The sequence below is a fragment of the Amblyraja radiata genome, chromosome 19 (assembly GCF_010909765.2).
Source record: "Amblyraja radiata isolate CabotCenter1 chromosome 19, sAmbRad1.1.pri, whole genome shotgun sequence".
Lineage (NCBI taxonomy): Eukaryota > Metazoa > Chordata > Chondrichthyes > Rajiformes > Rajidae > Amblyraja > Amblyraja radiata.
The window spans coordinates 3877160-3896108 of record NC_045974.1 but is presented as its reverse complement, the minus strand read 5'-3'; the positions used below and the strand labels follow the sequence as shown (position 1 = coordinate 3896108).

At 49.9% G+C, this 18949-nt stretch overlaps 1 protein-coding gene across 4 annotated transcripts in view; it reads right to left on the bottom strand.

The window, feature by feature from the left end:
- dennd2a (DENN domain containing 2A) overlaps positions 1 to 18949 on the bottom strand; it is a 97034-nt gene that overhangs the window by 32148 nt on the left and 45937 nt on the right. For all 4 annotated transcript variants that reach the window (XM_033037483.1, XM_033037480.1, XM_033037482.1 and 1 more), the window contains exons 2-6: positions 18538 to 18633; positions 7050 to 8282; positions 4022 to 4173; positions 3612 to 3760; positions 1261 to 1461 (exon numbers count right to left, since the gene is read on the bottom strand). In XM_033037483.1, the coding sequence (XP_032893374.1) occupies positions 1261 to 1461; positions 3612 to 3760; positions 4022 to 4173; positions 7050 to 8282; positions 18538 to 18623 (1821 nt within the window). In that variant the 5' untranslated portion in view covers positions 18624 to 18633. The remainder of the gene's footprint in view (positions 1 to 1260; positions 1462 to 3611; positions 3761 to 4021; positions 4174 to 7049; positions 8283 to 18537; positions 18634 to 18949) is intronic.

Here is an 18949-nt window from a genome sequence, read left to right as displayed (position 1 = left end):
GGTTAATTCCCGGGATGGCGGGACTGTCATATGCTGAGAGAATGGAGCGGCTGGGCTTGTCCACTCTGGAGTTTAGAAGGATGAGAGGCGATCTCATTGAGACATATAAGATTGTTAAGGGTTTGGACACGCTGGAGGCAGTAAACATGTTCCCGATGTTGGGGGAGTCCAGAACCAGGGGCCACACACAGTTTAAGAATTAGGAGTAAGCCATTTAGAACGGAAACACTTTTTCCCCACAGAGAGTGGTGAGTCTGTGGAATTCTCTGCCTCAGAGGGCGGTGGAGGCAGGTTCTCTGGATGCTTTCAAGAGAGAGCTAGATAGGGCTCTTAAAAATAGCGGGGTCAAGGGATATGGGGCGAAGGCAGGAACGGGGTACTGATTGGGGATGATCAGCCATGATCACATTAATAATAATAATAATAAATTTTATTTATGGGCGCCTTTCAAGAGTCTCAAGGACACCTTACAAAAATTTAGCAGGTAGAGGAAAAACATGTAAGGGGAATGAAATAAGTAGTAGAGACATGACTAGTACACAAAGTAAAGACAGAATTCAATACAAAACACAATATGAGGCAATTAATGCACAGATGAAAAGGGAGGGGGACGTGGGGCTAAGGATAGGCAGAGGTGAAGAGATGGGTCTTGAGGCGGGACTGGAAGATGGTGAGGGACACGGAATTGCGGATCAGTTGGGGGAGGGAGTTCCAGAGCCTGGGAGCTGCCCTGGAGAAGGCTCTGTCCCCAAAACTGCGGAGGTTGGACTTGTGGATGGAGAGGAGACCGGCTGATGTGGATCTGAGGGACCGTGAGGGTTGGTAGGGGGAGAGGAGGTCAGTGAGATATGGGGGGGGCCAGATGGTGGAGGGCTTTGTAGGTGAGGATCAGGATTTTGTAGTTGATCCGGTGGGAGATGGGAAGCCAGTGAAGTTGTTTGAGGACTGGAGTGATGTGATACCAGGATTTGGTGTGGGTGATGAGTCGGGCGGCTGCGTTCTGGACCAGTTGGAGTCGGTTGATGTAGGTGGAGCTGATGCCAAGGAGAAGTGAGTTGCAATAGTCCAGTCGGGAGGAGATGAAGGCATGGATGAGTCTTTCAGCAGCGGGAGGTGTGAGAGAGGGTCTGAGTGGCCCTTTGAATGGCAGTGCTGGCTCGAAGGGCCGAATGGCCTACTCCTGCACCTGATGTCTATTGTCTATTATGGCAGCAGAATGGGGTCGAGAGGAAAAGGATTTTCCGCGGGAGAGATACTGACCTTGGGGATCTTTTTCCTCCGCTTCACTTGCTGCGAATCTCCGGCCAGGCTCAGAGTGTCCTCGGGACTGCTCGGCGTGGAGGGCGGGCTGGCTTTAGACGGAGAACTAACGCCGTCTTTGCTGATTTTCCGGATGTCCAACAGCTTGAAACTCCTCCGCTCCGAGGAGTTGCGGAAGAGGGAGGGAGTCTTCAACAGAAGCTGTGAAAAGAGTGCAGGTCTCCAGATTAACCTAGAAAATTGCATGGCAGATGCAGTTTAATGTGGATAAATGTGAGGTTATCCACTTTGGTAGCAAAAACAGGCAGGCAGATTATTATCTGAATGGCGTCAAGTTGGGAAAAGGGGAAGTACAACGGGATCTGGGGGGGTCCTTGTTCATCAGTTTATGAAAGTAAGCATGCAGGTACAGCAGGCAGTGAAGAAAGAGAATGGCATGTTGGCCTTCATAACAAGAGGAGTTGAGTATAGGAGCAAAGAGGTCCTTCTGCAGTTGTACAGAGCCCTAGAGAGACGACACCTGGAGTATTGTGTGCAGTTTTGGTCTCCAAATTTGAGGAAGGACATTCTTGCTATTGAGGGAGTGCAGCGTAGGTTCACAAGGTTAATTCCCGGGATGTCGGGACTGTCATATGCTGAGAGAATGGAGCGGCTGGGCTTGTACACTCTGGAGTTTAGGAGGATGAGAGGGGATCTCATTGAAACATATAAAATTATTAAGGGTTTGGACACGCTAGAGGCAGGAAACATGTTCCCGATGTCGGGGGAGTCCAGAACCAGGGGCCACAGTTTAAGAATGAGGTGTAAGCCATTTAGAACGGAGATGAGGAAACACTTATTCTCACAGAGAGTGGTGAGTCTGTGGAATTCTCTGCCTCAGAGGGCGGTGGAGGCTGGTTCTCTAGATACTTTCAAGAGAGAGCTAGATAGGGCCCTTAAAGATAGCGGAGTCAGGGGATATGGGGAGAAGGCAGGAACGGGGTACTGATTGGGGATGATCAGCCATGATCACAGTGAATGGCGGTGCTGGCTCGAAGGGCCAAATGGCCTACTCCTGCACCTATTGTCTATTGTCTATAAAAATGCCACAGAGCTCTGGCTCAGTTTAGAGATACAGCGTGGAAACAGGCCCTTCGGCCCAATGAGTCCACACCGACCAGCGACCATGCTATCCCACTTTCTTGTCCTCTCCCTACCCACTAGGGGGACAATTTACAGAGGGGCCGATTAACGTACAAACCCGCACGTCTTTGGAGTGTGGGAGGAAACCGGAGCACCCAGTGGAAACCCACGCGGTCACAGAGAGAACGTGCAAACTCCACACAGACAGCACCCGAGATCAAGATTGGACCAGGGTCTCTGACCAATGCTACAACACATAATGCATCATCCAGAAAACAGACATATTTAACAAAACCCCATCCTAAATGAAGGGAAGAGGCTGCTCCGTTTTAATGAGGCAATCCAGCAATTCACACCGAATGTTGACCCGAGCTGACCTGCTGGTCTAGTTGTTATGTGTATGAGATGAATACAAAGTGCTGGCGTAACTCAGCAGGACAGGCAGCATCGCTGGAGAACATGGATGGCCGATGTTTCTGGTCCAGACCCTTCTTCAGGTCCCAACCCAATTCTATCCATGTTCTCCACAGATGCTGCCTGACCCGCTGAGTTACTCCAGCACTCTGTGAAAAGTCACCTATCCATGTTCTCCACAGATGCTGCCTGACCCGCTGAGTTACTCCAGCACTCTGTGAAACGTCACCTATCCATGTTCTCCACAGATGCTGCCTGACCCGCTGAGTTACTCCAGCACTCTGTGAAAAGTCGCCTATCCATGTTCTCCACAGATGCTGCCTGACCCGCTGAGTTATGGTGCAGCAGCATCTATGGAGCTAAGGAAATAGGCAACGTTTCGGGCCGAAATCCTTCTGGAAATAGGCAACGTTTCGGGCCGAAACCCTTACGGGTTTCAGCCCAAAACGTTGCCTATTTCCTTAGCTCCACAGATGCTGCCTGACCCGCTGAGTTACTCCAGCACTCTGTGAAACGTCACCTATCCATGTTCTCCACAGATGCTGCCTGACCCGCTGAGTTACTCCAGCACTCTGTGCCTTTCTTCGGAAACTAGGCTGGCTCTGAGTGACCAGTTCAACAATTTGCACAAGACGTAAAGAACTGCAGGTGCTGGTTTACAACAACAAAAAAGACACAAAGTGCTGGAGTAACTCAGCGTTTCAGGAAGCATCTCTGGAGAGCTTGGACAGTTAATGTTTCGGAGTTACCCTGGCACTTTTTGTAAGCCAGCACCTGCAGTTGCTGGTGCTGTGGACTCACGGGGTTGGCCTCACCTTTGTAGGTGTGTCGGGTCTGGTTTCAGATGGAGACCCTGGTTTAGGAGTGGAGCAGCCTGAGGAAGGATGAGCTGTCGGGCACGGTTTCCCCAGCGAGTGCCTGTCTGCCGACTCTATGTCTTCATAAGGATTCTCCTTGGGGACATCTGTAACAGCAATGAAAAACAATAGCAGCAAATATGGAATCCATTGCCACAGACGGCTGTGGAGGCCAAGTCAATGGATGGAGATTGACAAGTTCTTGATTAGTACGGGTGTCAGGAGTTATGGGGAGAAGGCAGGAGAATGGGGATAGGAGGGAGAGATAGATCGGCCGTGATTGAATGGCGGAATAGACTCGATGGGCCGAATGGCCCAATTCTGTTCCTATCTCTTAAGAAAGGAGATCAAAGATTCTGGATCCTTACCTAGGATGTCCTCGTATATGTTTTCTTCTGATAGAGCACAGTTGAGTGCCAGCTTCGATTGGGCGTACCAGTCCACCTGCCCGCCTCTGCTCACATCCAGAGACTGGAGCCTTTGAAGGTCTTTTACGTCCTCAAATTCAAACGATTTCCGACTGCATCAACAAAAGCAGATGACAGATTTAATCCACCTCTCCAGTCAATGCTCAGCAAAAATACTCAGTGCGGGGGAACCCAGCGGGTCAGGCAGCATCTGCAGAAAGGAATGTACAGAATGTTTCAGGTCGGGACCTTCTTTCAAAGTGATCAGTCTCTCCGAGGCAAGGTCCAGACCGGAGACATCATCCGTCAGTCCCGACCTGAAACGTCGTCTGGCCATTTCTTTCCGCAGATGCTGCCTGACCAACTGAGTTCTTCCAGCACTTGTGTGGGAAGGAACTGCAGACGCTGGTTTACACCAAAGATAGACATAAAGCGCTGGAGTAACTCAGCGGGACACCCTTCATTAGATAAAGAGTCTCAATCCAAAACGTCACCTATTTCTTTTCTCCAGAGATACTGCCTGACCCGCTGAGTTACTCCAGCACTTTGTTTTTTGCTCAAGATTTCAGTGTCTGCAGCCCCTCTTGTGTCTCCAGAACGATAGACAATGGACAATAGGTGCAGGTGTAGGCCATTGGGCCCTTCGAGCCAGCACCGTCTGAAGACGCGTCTCGACCCGAAACGTCATCCATTCCTTTTCTCCATAGATGCTTCCTGTCCCGCTGAGTTACTCCAGCATTTTGTGTCTACCGCCATTCGCTATGACCATGGCTGACCATCCACAATCAGTACCCCGTTCCTGCCTTCTCCCCATATCCCCCTGACTCCGCTATCTTTAAGAACCCTATCTAGCTCTCTCTTGAAAGCATCCAGAGAGATGCTTTGCTCTAGTTTTGCTAATAGAGAGAACGAGATGCAAAGATCTTGGTAGGAGGGATTGAATCTCTAAGTGTGCAGACGTGATGAAGCTCAAGGGGATTTGGTGTAGACTTCCCCTTCACCCTACCAGTTGTACGTGAGTCTGGCTTGATTGTATTGACGTGTAGAACTATCCGACAGAATGGCACCAACACAGAAGCTTTCCACTGTACCTCAGACCACATGACAACAATACACCTAAACCTATGATGGTTCCCCATCTCACCATCACTAACCTTTCTCAACAAGGTTTACGAAAAAGGACAAAGTGCTGGAGTAACTCAGTGGGTCAGGCAGCGTCTGTGGAGAACATGGATAGTGCAGCGGTAGAGTTGCTGCCTCAGCGCCAGAGACCCGGGTTCGATCCCGACTGCTGTCTCTACCGAGTTTGCCAGTTCTTGTGGGTTTTCTCCGAGATTCCTCCCACACTCCAAAGACGTACAGGTCTGTAGACAATCGACAATAGGTGCAGGAGTAGGCCACTCGGCCCTTCGAGCCAGCACCGCCATTCAATGTGATCATGGCTGATCATCCCCAATCAGTACCCCGTTCCTGCCTTCTCCCCATATCCCCTGACTCCGCTATCTTTAAGAGCCCTATCTAGCTCTCTCTTGAAAGCATCCAGAGAACCTGCCCCCACCGCCCTCTGAGGCAGAGAATTCCACAGACTCACCATTCTCTGTGTGAAAAAGTGTTTCCTCATCTCCGTTCTAAATGGCTTACTGCTTATTCTTAAACTGTGGCTCCTGGTTCTGGACACCCCCAACATCGGGAACATGTTTCCTGCCTCTAGCATGTCCAAACCCTTAACAATCTTGGGTTAATTGTAGGTTGTAGGTTGTAGGACTTGGTGTAGACTTCCCCTTCACTCTACCTGTTGTACTCTACCTATTGTAGGTTAATTGGGTTCGGTTAGAGTTGTAAACTGTCCCTAGTGTGTAGGATAGCAGGGTGATCACTGGTCGGCACGGACCGGGTGGGCTGAAGGGCCTGTTTCTACGCAGAATCTCTAAAGTCTGGATCTGGATCTGAATGTCATACACTGAAAATCTCTAGGTACAGCATCACTCAGCACTGGACGATTTACCAATCCAATCAACCTACAAACCTGTACGTCTTTGGAGTGTGGGAGGAAACCCGCAGGTCACGGGGAGAACGTACAAACTCCGTACAAACAGCACCCGTAGTCGGGATCGAACCCGGGTCTCTGGAGCTGCATTTTGTGTAAGGCAGTAATGGCGGTAACTGTGCCACTGTGACTGCCTAAAGGTGATGTTTCAGTCTGAAGCAGGGTCTTGACCAGAAACATCAGCTGGCTATCCATGTTGCCCAGAGATGCTGCCTGACCTGTTGAGTTACTCCAGCACTTTGTGTCGTTTTCTCAAGTTGATTGGTGAAAGGAGCAGAATTGGGCCATTCGGCCCATCGGGCCTGCACCGCCATTCAATCATGGCTGTTCTAACTCTCCCCCTCCTAACCCAATTCTCCTGCCTTCTCCCTGTAACCCCTGATACATAGAAACATAGAAAAATAGGTGCACGAGTAGGCCATTCGGCCCTTCGAGCCTGCACCGCCATTCAATATGATCATGGCTGATCATCCAACTCAGTATCCTGTACCTGCCTTCTCTCCATACCCCCTGATCCCTTTAGCCACAAGGGCCACATCTAACTCCCTCTTAAATATAGCCAATGAACTGGCCTCAACTACTTTCTATGGCAGAGAATTCCATAAATTCACCACTGTGTGAAATTTTTTTTTCTCATCTCGGTCCTAAAAGATTTCCCCCTTATCCTTAAACTGTGACCCCTTGTTCTGGACTTCCCCAACATCGGGAACAATCTTCCTGCATCTAGCCTGTCCAACCCCTTAAGAATTTTGTAAGTTTCTATAAGATCCCCCCTCAATCTTCTAAATTCTAGCGAGTACAAGCCGAGTCTATCCAGTCTTTCTTCATATGAATGTCCGCACTAATCAAGAATCTATCAGTCTCTGGGGTGCCAAGTATCCACTGACTTGGCCTCCACAGCCGCCTGTGGCAATGAGTTCCACAGACTGGGAACTTACTTACCGGTTATCTCTGGAGTTGAGCCGTGGCCTGCCGCTGATGGGGGCAGTGCTGCCTGTGGGTGGGGGTGAGAGGGGGAGAGGTGGGGGGATGACGGGGAGAGCTGGCAGTTGCCGAGCGCTCCTCCTCAACACACACAGGCCGCTCAGCTTCTCCGTGCCGTACTCGAAGGTGCGCCGGGGCTTGGGCACGGGGTTGACCACCAGCTGGTGGTCTAGAGCACCCGGCTCTGAGTACAGGTCCTCTACGTTCCTGATCTTGCAGCTGGCCCAGCTGCTCTTCAACTTCTCCACCGCCCCGAAGATGGGCTCGCCGGCCTCCGAGTCCGAGTTGGACTGGATGTGCTTGCGTTTCAGCTCCGAGCTGCAGCTACCATCCTTCTTCTCCTTGGCTGGGGAGCTGCTCCCCTGAGCTGCCAGGGCCTTGTGGTGCAGTCTCTGGGTGGTGTAATAGTCTCCGGGCAGCTGGAGGTGGGTCGGAGACGAGTCGTCCTTTGCCTTCTCCTCCAGCTTCTTGATGTGGCCCAGCACGGTGGTCCTCTCCTGAGCCGGGCCTGGCGGCGGCGCCATCCTTGCGCAGCCCGCGTCCTTCGCCTTCTCGCAAGCCTGCTGCATGGCACTGTCGCACTTGGCCATCTCGCTCTCCTTGTCCTCCTTGTCCTCCAGCAACCTGCGCTCCGTCTCCAACGTCCGCGCAGTCCTCTCGCCCACTTTGTACTCGTTCTCTTTCCCCGCCTCCTTGCTTTCCAAAGTCCAAATACTCCCAGCTTTCCCTTCGCCCTTCTTCACCGTCATCCCCTCAACCAAATTCACCGGGCCCGACTTGCCATCGACTTCCTTGGTTTCTTTATTCACCGGTTTCTCTTTGTCTGTCGGCAGCGCCACTTCCTTCTTCCCCTCCCATTCCGAAATCTTCTCCTTGATGCTTGGGTTGCGAGTGATGATGCCAGGTTTACCGGGAGCGCAGCTTTGCCTGGAAGAGTTCCTTGGTGGTTTAGGCACGTCCAAGATGCCGGACAGCTCTAGCAGAGGGCCATTGATGCTGAGTTTGTGGCTCAACATGGTTCTGGGGCTGGGCTTTGCCACACAGCTGTTGCTTGGCTTCAGAGGGCACTTCGCCTCCGTGCCGATCAGCGTCTTCGGGGCGGTGTCCGGACGTCGATGAACGATACGATCAGGGTCAGCCCTCAGAGGGTCCTCGACAACGATGACAAACGTGTCACCATCTGCTTTCCCTCTGCAAGACAAAGACACCCGTCAAAATCACAGGACAAAAGGCAGTGTTTTTTGGTTTAGTTTAGTTTAGAGATTTACAGCCCCTGTCCCACGGTACGAGTTCATTCCAAGAGCTCTCGCGAGTTTAAAAAAAAATCAAACTCGTGGTAAGCACGGAGAATGAACGCAGCGGGTACGTCGGAGCTCGGGGACGTCTCTTAGCGCTAACGGCAGGTACTCGGGAAGACTCGCTAACGGCAGGTAAGCACGGGAAGACTCGTGCAGATTTTTCAACATGATGAAAAATGTCCACGAGATCCCCGAGTACCAACGAGTGGCCATTACTGTAAATCTCCGAGTTCGAATCTGGGCAAACTCGGGAGAGCTTTTGGAATGAACTAGTACCGTGGGACAGGGGTATAACCAAGCCAATTTACCTTCAACACAACATCTGAATCAGCCTCTAGTCTTACTCCCTAGCCCGCAGTGGCCCTCCAGACACATTGCGGAATTCTACAATATCAAGTATTCTTGTTTCTCTACAGGCAGAAAAAGATTCACCTCCAACACTTATTGTTTAGTTTAGAGATACAGCGCAGAAACAGGCCCTTTGGCCCACCGAGTCCGTGCCGACCGTAGGCCATTCGGCCCTTCGAGCCTGCACCGCCATTCAATATGATCATGGCTGATCATCCAACTCAGTATCCTGTACCTCTGCCTTCTCTCCATACCCCCTGATCCCTTTAGCCACAAGGGCCACATCTAACTCCCTCTTAAATATAGCGAAGGAAATGTAGCGAAGGAAATAGGCAACGTTTCGGGCCGAAACCCTGAAGGAAATAGGCAACGTTTCGGGCCGAAACCCTGAAGGAAATAGGCAACGTTTCAGGCCAAAACCCTGAAGGAAATAGGCAACGTTTCGGGCCGAAACCCTGAAGGAAATAGGTAACGTTTCGGGCCGAAACCCTTCCGGGTTTCGGCCCGAAACGTTGCCTATTTCCTTCGCTCCATAGATGCTGCTGCACCATAGAAACATAGAGAACAGGTGCAGGAGGAGGCCATTCGGCCCTTTCGTGCCTGCACCGCCATTCAATATGATCATGGCTGATCATCCAACTCAGTATCCTGTACCTGCCTTCTCTCCGTACCCCCTGATCCCCTTTGCCACAAGGGCCACATCTAACTCCTTTCTGTTGAGTATGTATCTATCTGCAGTTATGCCCCCACGATCCCCTTTTGAATCTTGTACAACATGGCTAGTCTGCTCCTTGCCCTTCGTGTTTCCAGCGTTTCCGACTCCAGGTCCGTCAGCATCTGGGTTATACTGCTACCTCTACTGTAGTTCCCGATGCAAATACCTGCCGCTTACCTCTGTACCCCTTCTAGTTTGTTGATGTGACCAGTTTTGTACGGGCCCCTATGGCATGAAGCATATTCCCGTCATGTTGAATGGCCGGTGTGACAACAAATATCGACTGCACTGCTCATTCCTGCAGTCGGAGGCTTGGAGCAGTCGGGGGAAACCCAAGCTCAGTGACATTCCCACGGCCAAATGCCCGCCCAGAGTTCAGGGTGAAAGGACAACAACCTTAAACGTTAAGATAGACACAAAAAAGCTGGAGTAACTCAGCGGGACAGACAGCATTTCTGGAGAGAAGGAATGGGTGACGTTTCGGGTCGAGACCCTTGGCTGAGTTTTACTCCAGCTTTTTGTGCCTATCTTTGGTGTAAACCAGCATCTGCAGTCCCTTGCTACACAAACTTCAACGGTAACCCCTAGATTTCCTTACAAAGTTCTGTTCCATCCTGTTTTGTAGTTCTTTTGCACAATTCGCGAGCATCGTCACTTTTCATTTTCACTGCACATCTCGTATGTGTATGTGTCGAATAAACTAAACTTGAGCTTGAGACACTAAACAGCCGACTGTACAAAGTTCCCAGCAGCTAAAAATGTACTTTTAGTTACAGCAAGCTAAAAATACTAAAGACTGTTTGTTACATTGTTCAATAGAGTTACGTAGTACCGATAGAAGCCATTGCTTGTCAATGTCAATGGCCTCCCGCAGGGTAACTAGAAGCCTGTGCTCTTAAAAAGCCAGTCTGCTATACCCAAAGGTAGACAAAAAAGCTGGAGAAACTCAGCGGGTGAGGCAGCATCTATGGAGCGAAGGAAATAGGTAACGTTTCGGGCCGAAACCCTGAACCCGGAAGGAAATAGGCAACGTTTCGGGCCGAAACCCGGAACCCGGAAGGAAATAGGCAACGTTTCGGGCCGAAACCCGGAAGGGTTTCGGCCCGAAACGTTACCTATTTCCTTCGCTCCATAGATGCTGCTGCACCCACTGAGTTTCTCCAGCACTTTTGTCTACGTCCGATGCTATACGTCGCCGATTTCCTTCGCTCCATAGATGCTGCTGCACCCGCTGAGTTTCTCCAGCACTTTTGTCTACGTCCGATGCTATACGTCGCCGATTTCCTTCGCTCCATAGATGCTGCCGCACCCGCTGAGTTTCTCCAGCATTTTTTGTCCACCTTCGATTGTTCCAGCAGCATCTGCAGTTCCTTCTTGAACATTTCCGTCTGCTGTAACCAAATCTGATTTCGGGCGGCACGCTGGAGCAGCGGTAGAGTTGCTGCCTCACGGCGCCAGAGACCCGGGTTCGATCCTGACCTCGGGCGCTGTCTGCACGGAGTTTGTACCTTCTCCCCGTGACCTGCGTGGGTTTCCTCCGGGTGCTCCGGTTTCCTCCCACAATCCGGAGACGTGCAGGTTTGTAGGTCAATTGGCTTTGTTTATAAATTGTATATATTCCCTAGTGTGTGTAGGATAGTATTAGTGTGCGGGGATCGCTGGTCGGGGCCATGGATTTAGTGGGCCGAAGAGCCTGTTTCCATGCTGTGTCTCTGAACCAGCAATAGACAATAGGTGCAGGAGGAGGCCATTCGGCCCTTCGAGCCAGCACCGCCATTCAATGTGATCATGGCTGATCATCCCCAATCAGTACCCCGTTCCTGCCTTCTCCCCATATCCCCTGACTCCGCTATTTTTAAGAGCCCTATCTAGCTCTCTCTTGAAAGCATCCAGAGAACCTGCCTCCACCGCCCTCTGAGGCAGAGAATTCCACAGACTCACCACTCTCTGTGTGAAAAAGTGTTTCCTCATCTCCGTTCTAAATGGCTTACTCCTTATTCTTAAACTGTGGCCCCTGGTTCTGGACTCCCCCAAAATCGGGAACATGTTTCCTGCTCCTAGCGTGTCCAAACCCTTAACAATCTTATATGTTTCAATGAGATTCCCTCTCATCCTTCTAAACTCCAGAGTGTACAAGCCCAGCCGCTCCATTCTCTCAGCATATGACAGTCCCGCCATCCCGGGAATTAACCTTGTAAACCTACGCTGCACTCCCTCAATAGCAAGAATGTCCTTCCTCAAATTAGGGGACCAAAACTGCACACAATACTCCAGGTGTGGTCTCACTAGGGCCCTGTACAACTGCAGAACTGACCCTTATCCTGTATCTGTACACTGTGGACGGCTCGATTGTAATCATGTGTTGCCTTTCCACTTGCTGGTTAGCATGCAACATCCAAGGTGGATCAGATTGCTGCACTGGAGAGCAAACGTGGAAGGGGCTTTGCAGGGAACAAGGCTGGCCCTTGGGTGCGGAGTGGAGAGGTGGGATGGGGACCGCAGATCATTACATGCCTCCAACACTTCATTCAAAAAACGACAGGCTCGCCAAAGAAACGAAATGCGAGATGACTTGTGGGGATTTTTTTATCTCCCAATAAGAGTTAAAGCAGCAGGAATATTGTGAGTGGGACTGAACGAAAATACAGCTGTTCCTCGGGCCCAGCTGCATATTTCTGCACATTGGTGGTGAACCACAGTCGTACGCTGTGGTTGGGGCTGGAGAGGTCAACGAATGGTCTGTGGAGATCTCCACTTAAGCTGCACCACGCGGACAAACACAGCTCTGATCATCTCAGAGAATTCAGTAACCTCGCAGTTTGTTTGGTTTGGAAACAGGCCCTTCGGCCCACCGATCCCCGCACAATAACACTGTTCCTACACCGGGGACAATGTTTACATTAACCTGCAAACCTGCGCGTCTTTGGAGCGTGGGAGGAAACCGAAGATCTCGGTGAAAACCCACGCGGGTCACGTGGAGAACGTGCAAACTCCGTACAGACAGCGCCCGTAGTGGGGATCGAACCCGGGTCTCTGGCGCTGTGAGGCAGCGACTCTACCGCCCCTTTAGGGAGCCCCAGGGTAACGTATACGTCTTCACCGCAAACTTCCAACGTTACGGACGCACGTTTAGGTGAACGGGTTGAATGGCAAAGAGCTGCGACATGCAAAGATAGGCACAAAGTGCTGGAGTAACTCAGCGGGACAGGCAGCGACTCTGGAGAGAAGGAACGGGTGACGTTTTCGGAGGGAAAGGGAGACCCTTCTTCAGACTGAGAGTCAGGGGAGAGGGAGGCTAGAGATAGGGAAGGGTAAGGTGTGAAAATTACAGATCAAAGGGGACAACGATCAAGGAAATGTGACAACGAGGCATACAATCAGTAATATCTAATCAGGAGGACAGTGGAACTACTCAGAGAACTCGGATGGGGGAGGGACGGAGAGATTTAAGAGATTCAAGAGAGTTTATTGTCATGTGTCCCAGATAGGACAATGAAATTCCTGCTTGCAAGAGAGGGAAAGCACAGGTTCCTTGAAGCTAGAGAGATCAATAATCCAACTGCTGGGTTGAAAGTTGCTCAAGCGAAATAGGAGGTGCTGTTCCTCCAAAGTAAAAGCAGGTGATTAAATGTGTGGCAAAGTTATTTGTCCTGAGAGATGGCGAGAGATGTCCTGAGAGATGGCGAGAGCAGACGGCCTAGTGATCCGCTAATCCCAGTGTTTGTGAAGGATTTAAAGTTTCCATGACAATCTCTGCTCCTAAACAACTTCAAATCTTCATCTGTACAACTTATAGAGAAGGAATTAAAAATGCCCGAGCTATGGAGACGCGGGGAACTGCAGATGCCGGTTGTACAATGGAAAAGGACACACAGAGTGCTGGAGTAACTCAGCGGGACAGGCAACATCTCTGGAGAAAAAGGAATGGGTGACGTTTCGGGAAGGGTCTCAAACCCCTGAAACGTCGCCCATTCCTTCTCTCCAGGGATGCTGCTGCCTGTCCGTCTGAGTTACTCCAGCTTTTTGTGTCCATCTTAGATTATGAGTTGCCACCAGGTTCCTCCAGTTTGCTTGTGGCACCACTCTGGCGATGGCACTTTGGTGCAAACACCGCCCGCCCATTCTTTGTGAGTTGCTGCCTCACGGCGCCAGAGACCCCGGTTCGATCCTGGCTACGGGTGCTGTCTGTACGGAGTTTGCACGTTCTCCCCGTGACCTGCGTGGGTTTTATCCGGGTGCCTCGGTTTCCTCCCACGCTCCAAAGAAGTGCGGGCTTGTGGGCTAATTTTGCTTTGGGAAAAAATGTAAATTGTCCCCAAAGTGTTTGCATTGTCACCGATTTATAGAAACATAGAAAATAGGTGCAGGAAGAGGCCATTCGGCCCTTCGAGCCAGCACCGCCATTCATTGTGATCATGTGCTGATCGTCCCCTATCAATAACCCGTGCCTGCCTTCTCCCCATATCCCTTGACTCCACTAGCCCCCTAGAGCTCTATCTAACTCTCCCTTAAATCCATCCAGTGACTTGGTCTCCACTGCCCTCTGTGGCAGGGAATTCCACAAATTCACAACTCTCTGGGTGAAAAAGTTTTTTTTCTCACCTCAGTCTTAAATGACCTCCCCTTTATTCTAAGACTGTGTGTGGCCCCTGGTTCTGGACTCGCCCAACATCGGGAACATTTTTCCTGCATCTAGCTTGTCCAGTCCATTTATAATTTTATATGTTTCTATAAGAACCCCCCCACTCATCCTTCTAAACTCCAGTGAATACAAGCCTAGTCTTTTCAATCTTTCCTCATATGACAGTCCCGCCATCCCAGGGATCAATCTCGATTTCCCACGCCGTATCGTTAAAACTAAAAACTAAATAGCCACCTCAATTGTCTTTAGGAAGGGGCAGAGTGTTTGTGGTTAGGGAGGGGTGCAAGGGAGAGGGAGAATGGAGATCCATCCTGAAAGATCCGTGGGGTTCAGAGTTTGCAGATTTCACAGAGAGATTCCTGCTTCCACCACCCCTATTTTTGCAGCGGTATTTTTGATCGACTGCCAACAGCAACTAATATGCCTATTTATTTTGCAGCGATGGCAAGTATTCCAGCTGACTGCTGTAAATCCTAGACTTCCACTTCCTGCTCCACATTGCGATCGAGGTCTGAAATCCCACTATAATAGCAGCTTCACCTTGTACATCCATAAATAGCAAGAACATGCACCATCCATATGCCAAAGAGGGGATTTAAAAAGCTAGTGTTTTTTTCCCTTCAAATTTCCTTCATCATTTTACCTCTTCTCTCTTTCCTTTAAGAATAAAGGGTAAGCCATTTAGAACGGAGACGAGGAGACACTTTTTCACACAGAGAGTGGTGAGTCTGTGGAATTTTCTGCCTCGGAGGGCGGTGGAGGCCGGTTCTCTGGATACTTTCAAGAGCACTTTGATGTCAATGCGAGTTGACTTAAAACGTGCTATATAAATAAAACTTACTTACTTACTTACTAAGAGAGAGCTAGATAGGGCTCTTAAAAATAGCGGAGTCAGGGGATATGGGGAGCAGGCAGGTACGGGGTACTGATTGGGGATGATCCATTGAATGGCGGTGCTGGCTCGAAGGGCCGAATGGCCTACTCCTGCACCTATTGTCTATCATCCTGCATTAACGATACTAGACAAGCTTAAAATATATATTTAAAAATAAAAATTGTAAACACCAAGTAGAAAGACATTTGAACGTAATAAAGTTTGCTCATTCTCGTGACCTCCTTCCTATTAAGGAAATTATTGGCACAGAACTCCTCTGTTTAACAGCGCTGTCAGTAACGTGGACAGCTCACAAAGTTACCGTAGCCCAAAACCTCACTGGGTTTAAATAATAGACAATAGACAATAGGTGCAGGAGTAGGCCATTCGGCCCTTCGAGCCAGCACCGTCATTCAATGTGATCATGGCTGATCATCCCCAATCAGTACCCCGTTCCTGCCTTCTCCCCATATCCCCTGACTCCGCTATTTTTAAGAGCCCTATCCAGCTCTCTCTTGAAAGCATCCAGAGAACCTGCCTCCACCGCCCTCTGAGGCAGAGAATTCCACAGACTCACCACTCTCTGTGAGAAAAAGTGTTTCCTCGTCCCCGTCCTAAATGGCTTACCCCTTATTCTGAAGCAGGTACAGTGAAAAGCCTTTTTGTTGCGTGCTATCCAGTCAGCAGAACGACAATGCGTGATTACAGTGGCGCAGCGGTAAAGTTGCTGCCTCACAGCGCCAGAGACCCGGGTTCGATCCTGACCTCGGGTGCTGTCTGTACGGAGTTTGCACGTTCTGCCCGTGACCCGCGTGGGTTTTCTCCGGGTGCTCCGGTTTCCTTCCACACTCCAAAGACAGTACAGGTTTGTAGGCTAATTGGCTTTGGTATAATTATAAATTATCCCTAGTGTGTGTAGGATAGTGTTAATGTGCGGGGATCACTGGTTAGCACGGACTCGGTGGGCCGAAGGGCCTGTTTCCGTGCTGAATCTCTAAACAAAACTATATTGACATTCATGATCTAATGACGGTGGATTTAGAGTACTCCAAGCGTGAGCTTAATATGTACGTTTTAAAATACCACCAAAAAATCAGGCCTGAAACCTTTATTTAGTGATATAATAATAATAATAATAATAATAATAATAATAATAATAATAATAATAATAATAATAATAATAATAATAATAATATAATAATAAATACTTTATTGATCCCCTCAGGGAAATTCAGATGTCCAAAAGCCAACAACTAACAAACCCACACTTTCAGAACAAAAGCAGACAAAAAAACCCATAAAATCAAAGGTCTACACCTCTCGATTCCCTTTTGCCTGACTCTCAGTCCGAAGAAGGGACTCGACCCGAAACGTCACCCATTCCGTCTCTCCAGAGATGCTGCCTGTCCCGCTGAGTTACTCCAGCCTTTTGTGTCTACCCTCTAATCCGGGCAGCATCCCGACGAAGCTCGTTGGCACTCTCTCTCCAGAGCTTCCTGTAATGGTTCGGCCAGTTCTGCACACAAGGCTCCAAATGCGGAGCACCAGGGCATATTCCTTGTATGTGAATACTTGGCCAATAAACTTATTCATTCAAAGGTAGACAAAGGTGCTGGAGAAACTCAGCGGGTGCGGCAGCATCTATGGAGCGAAGGAAATAGGCAACGTTTCAGGCCGAAACCCTGAAGGAAATAGGCAACGTTTCGTTACCTATTTCCTTCGCTCCATAGATGCTGCTGCACCCGCTGAGTTTCTCCAGCATTTTTGTGTATTGTATATATTAGATAGTGTGGCCCACACGTATATTGGTGTGGTGGAAAATTGAACATAAGTGATTCTCATTAGTGACACTGTGAATAATATGAGATACCTACTTAGTTATATGGCTGCAATGAGTAATGGTAATGTTCGGCGAATAATATCGAAATCCCTGTAAACTTATTTTCGAATTCCTTGGCTCTGTGCTTGCCATCTGCTCCAGGCACCACAACTTGTGGAGAGGGGATCTTATAGAAACATATAAAATTCTTAAAGGATTGGACGGGCTCGATGCAGGGAAAAATGTTCCCGATGTTGGGGGGGGGGGGGGGGGGGGGAGTCCAGAACCAGGGGTCACACAGTTTAAGAATAAGGGGTAGGCCATTTAAGACTGAGATGAGGAAAAACATCTTCACCCAGAGAGTTGTGAATCTGTGGAATTCTCTGCCACAGTGGAGGCCGATTCACTGGATGTTTTCAAGAGAGAGTAGAGGGGCTGTCCCACTTGGGAGACCTAATCTGCCAGTTTAGAAGATTGTCTTCGACATTCAAACTCGCAGCATGGTCGACACGTGGTCCTATGAGGTCGCTGGAACTCTCCTTCATGCTCGAGGGCAGGTCCCGAATACTCGTGGCCTCAGCTGGGTCGCGGATAGATTTTCAGCATGTTGAAAAAGTTTCTGCGAGTAAAATTTGGTCGGCATGGTTCTTTTTAACTGGTAGTGCAGTGGAGTGGGGTCGCTATGTAGTTACAGGCATTCGAGGGCAGCCGTAGGCAATCTACCTTTGCTGACCGGGCATTTTAATTGGCTCATTGGAGTTTTCAGGACCTAGGAAGACCGACCGGTAAAATGCCCGCTAAACTTTATTATACTTCTTCAAAGTGTCTCCACTCCTTCTCCCCCCCCTTCTCCCCCCCCCCCCCCCCCCCCCCACCGCACTCAGTAAAGGACTTACCGCTACTGTGTAGCCATTTTACCTTCCTCTTCATCGGGGGGGTGAATTCTAGACAGCGCTCCCCCGCTTTCCCTGGCCCCCTCCGTGTGTGTGCGTGTGTGTGTGTGTGCGTGTGTGTGTGCGTGTGTGTGTGTGTGTGTGTGCGTGTGTGCGTGTGTGTGTGTGCGTGTGCGTGGTGTGTGCGTGTGCGTGAGTGTGTGTGCGTGTGTGTGTGTGTGTGCGTGTGTGTGCGTGTGTGTGTGTGTGTGTGTACGTGCGTGCGTGTGCGTGTGTGTGCGTGTGCGTGTGCGTGCGTGTGTGCGGTCAGTCGGTCGATGCAGCTCGAGGCGTTCCAGGCGAGTGCCCTCGAGCTTGAAGGTCGAAGCCACTCTTCTTAACTCGCGGATTAGGTCGCCCAAGTGGGATAGCCCCTTTAGATACAGCTCCTGGGGCTAACGGAATCAAGGGAGATGGGGAGAAAGCAGGAACGGGGTAGTGATTTAGGATGATCAGCCACCACCATTCAATGTGATCATGGCTGATCATCCACAATCAGTACCCCGTTCCTGCCTTCTCCCCATATCCCCTGACTCCGCTATCTTTAAGAGCCCTATCTAGCTCTCTCTTGAAAGTATCCAGAGAACCGGCCTCCACCGCCCTCTGAGGTGGAGAATTCTACAGACTCACAACACTGTGAGAAAAAGTGTACATCCTACCTTAATGAAGATGGCATTATATTGCATTTCCATTCTTAACTTCAATAATTGCTAACATCTTTTTTACAGCAGTTGTGATCAGTAACCTACATACAGTTTATCATATTTACTTACAAAATCTACCAATCCATCCAAGTGATAATTCAGAAACATACTCACCGATCAGTGGCTCTGGAATTGCAGGTTGCTCCTGTCCAATTTAACACTGTCGACTTATTTGCTATCATACTGTTGGTAACAGCCATGTTCCCTCACCTGCCAAAGGGCACAAAATACAATAAATACAAGGATCGTACTTTACTTTAGTTTAGAGATACAGCGCGGAAACGGAAACAGGCCCTTCGGCCCACCGGGTCCGCGCCGACCAGCGATCCCCGCACACTAACACTATCCTACACACGCTAGTGACAAGTTAAGGTACACAAAAAAGCTGGAGAAACTCAGCGGGTGCAGCAGCATCTATGGAGCGAAGGAAATAGGCGACGTTTCGGGTCGAAACCCTTCTTCAGACTGATAGGGGGCGGGGTGGGGGGCAGGGAGAAGAAAGGAAAAAGGAGGAGGAGCCCGAGGG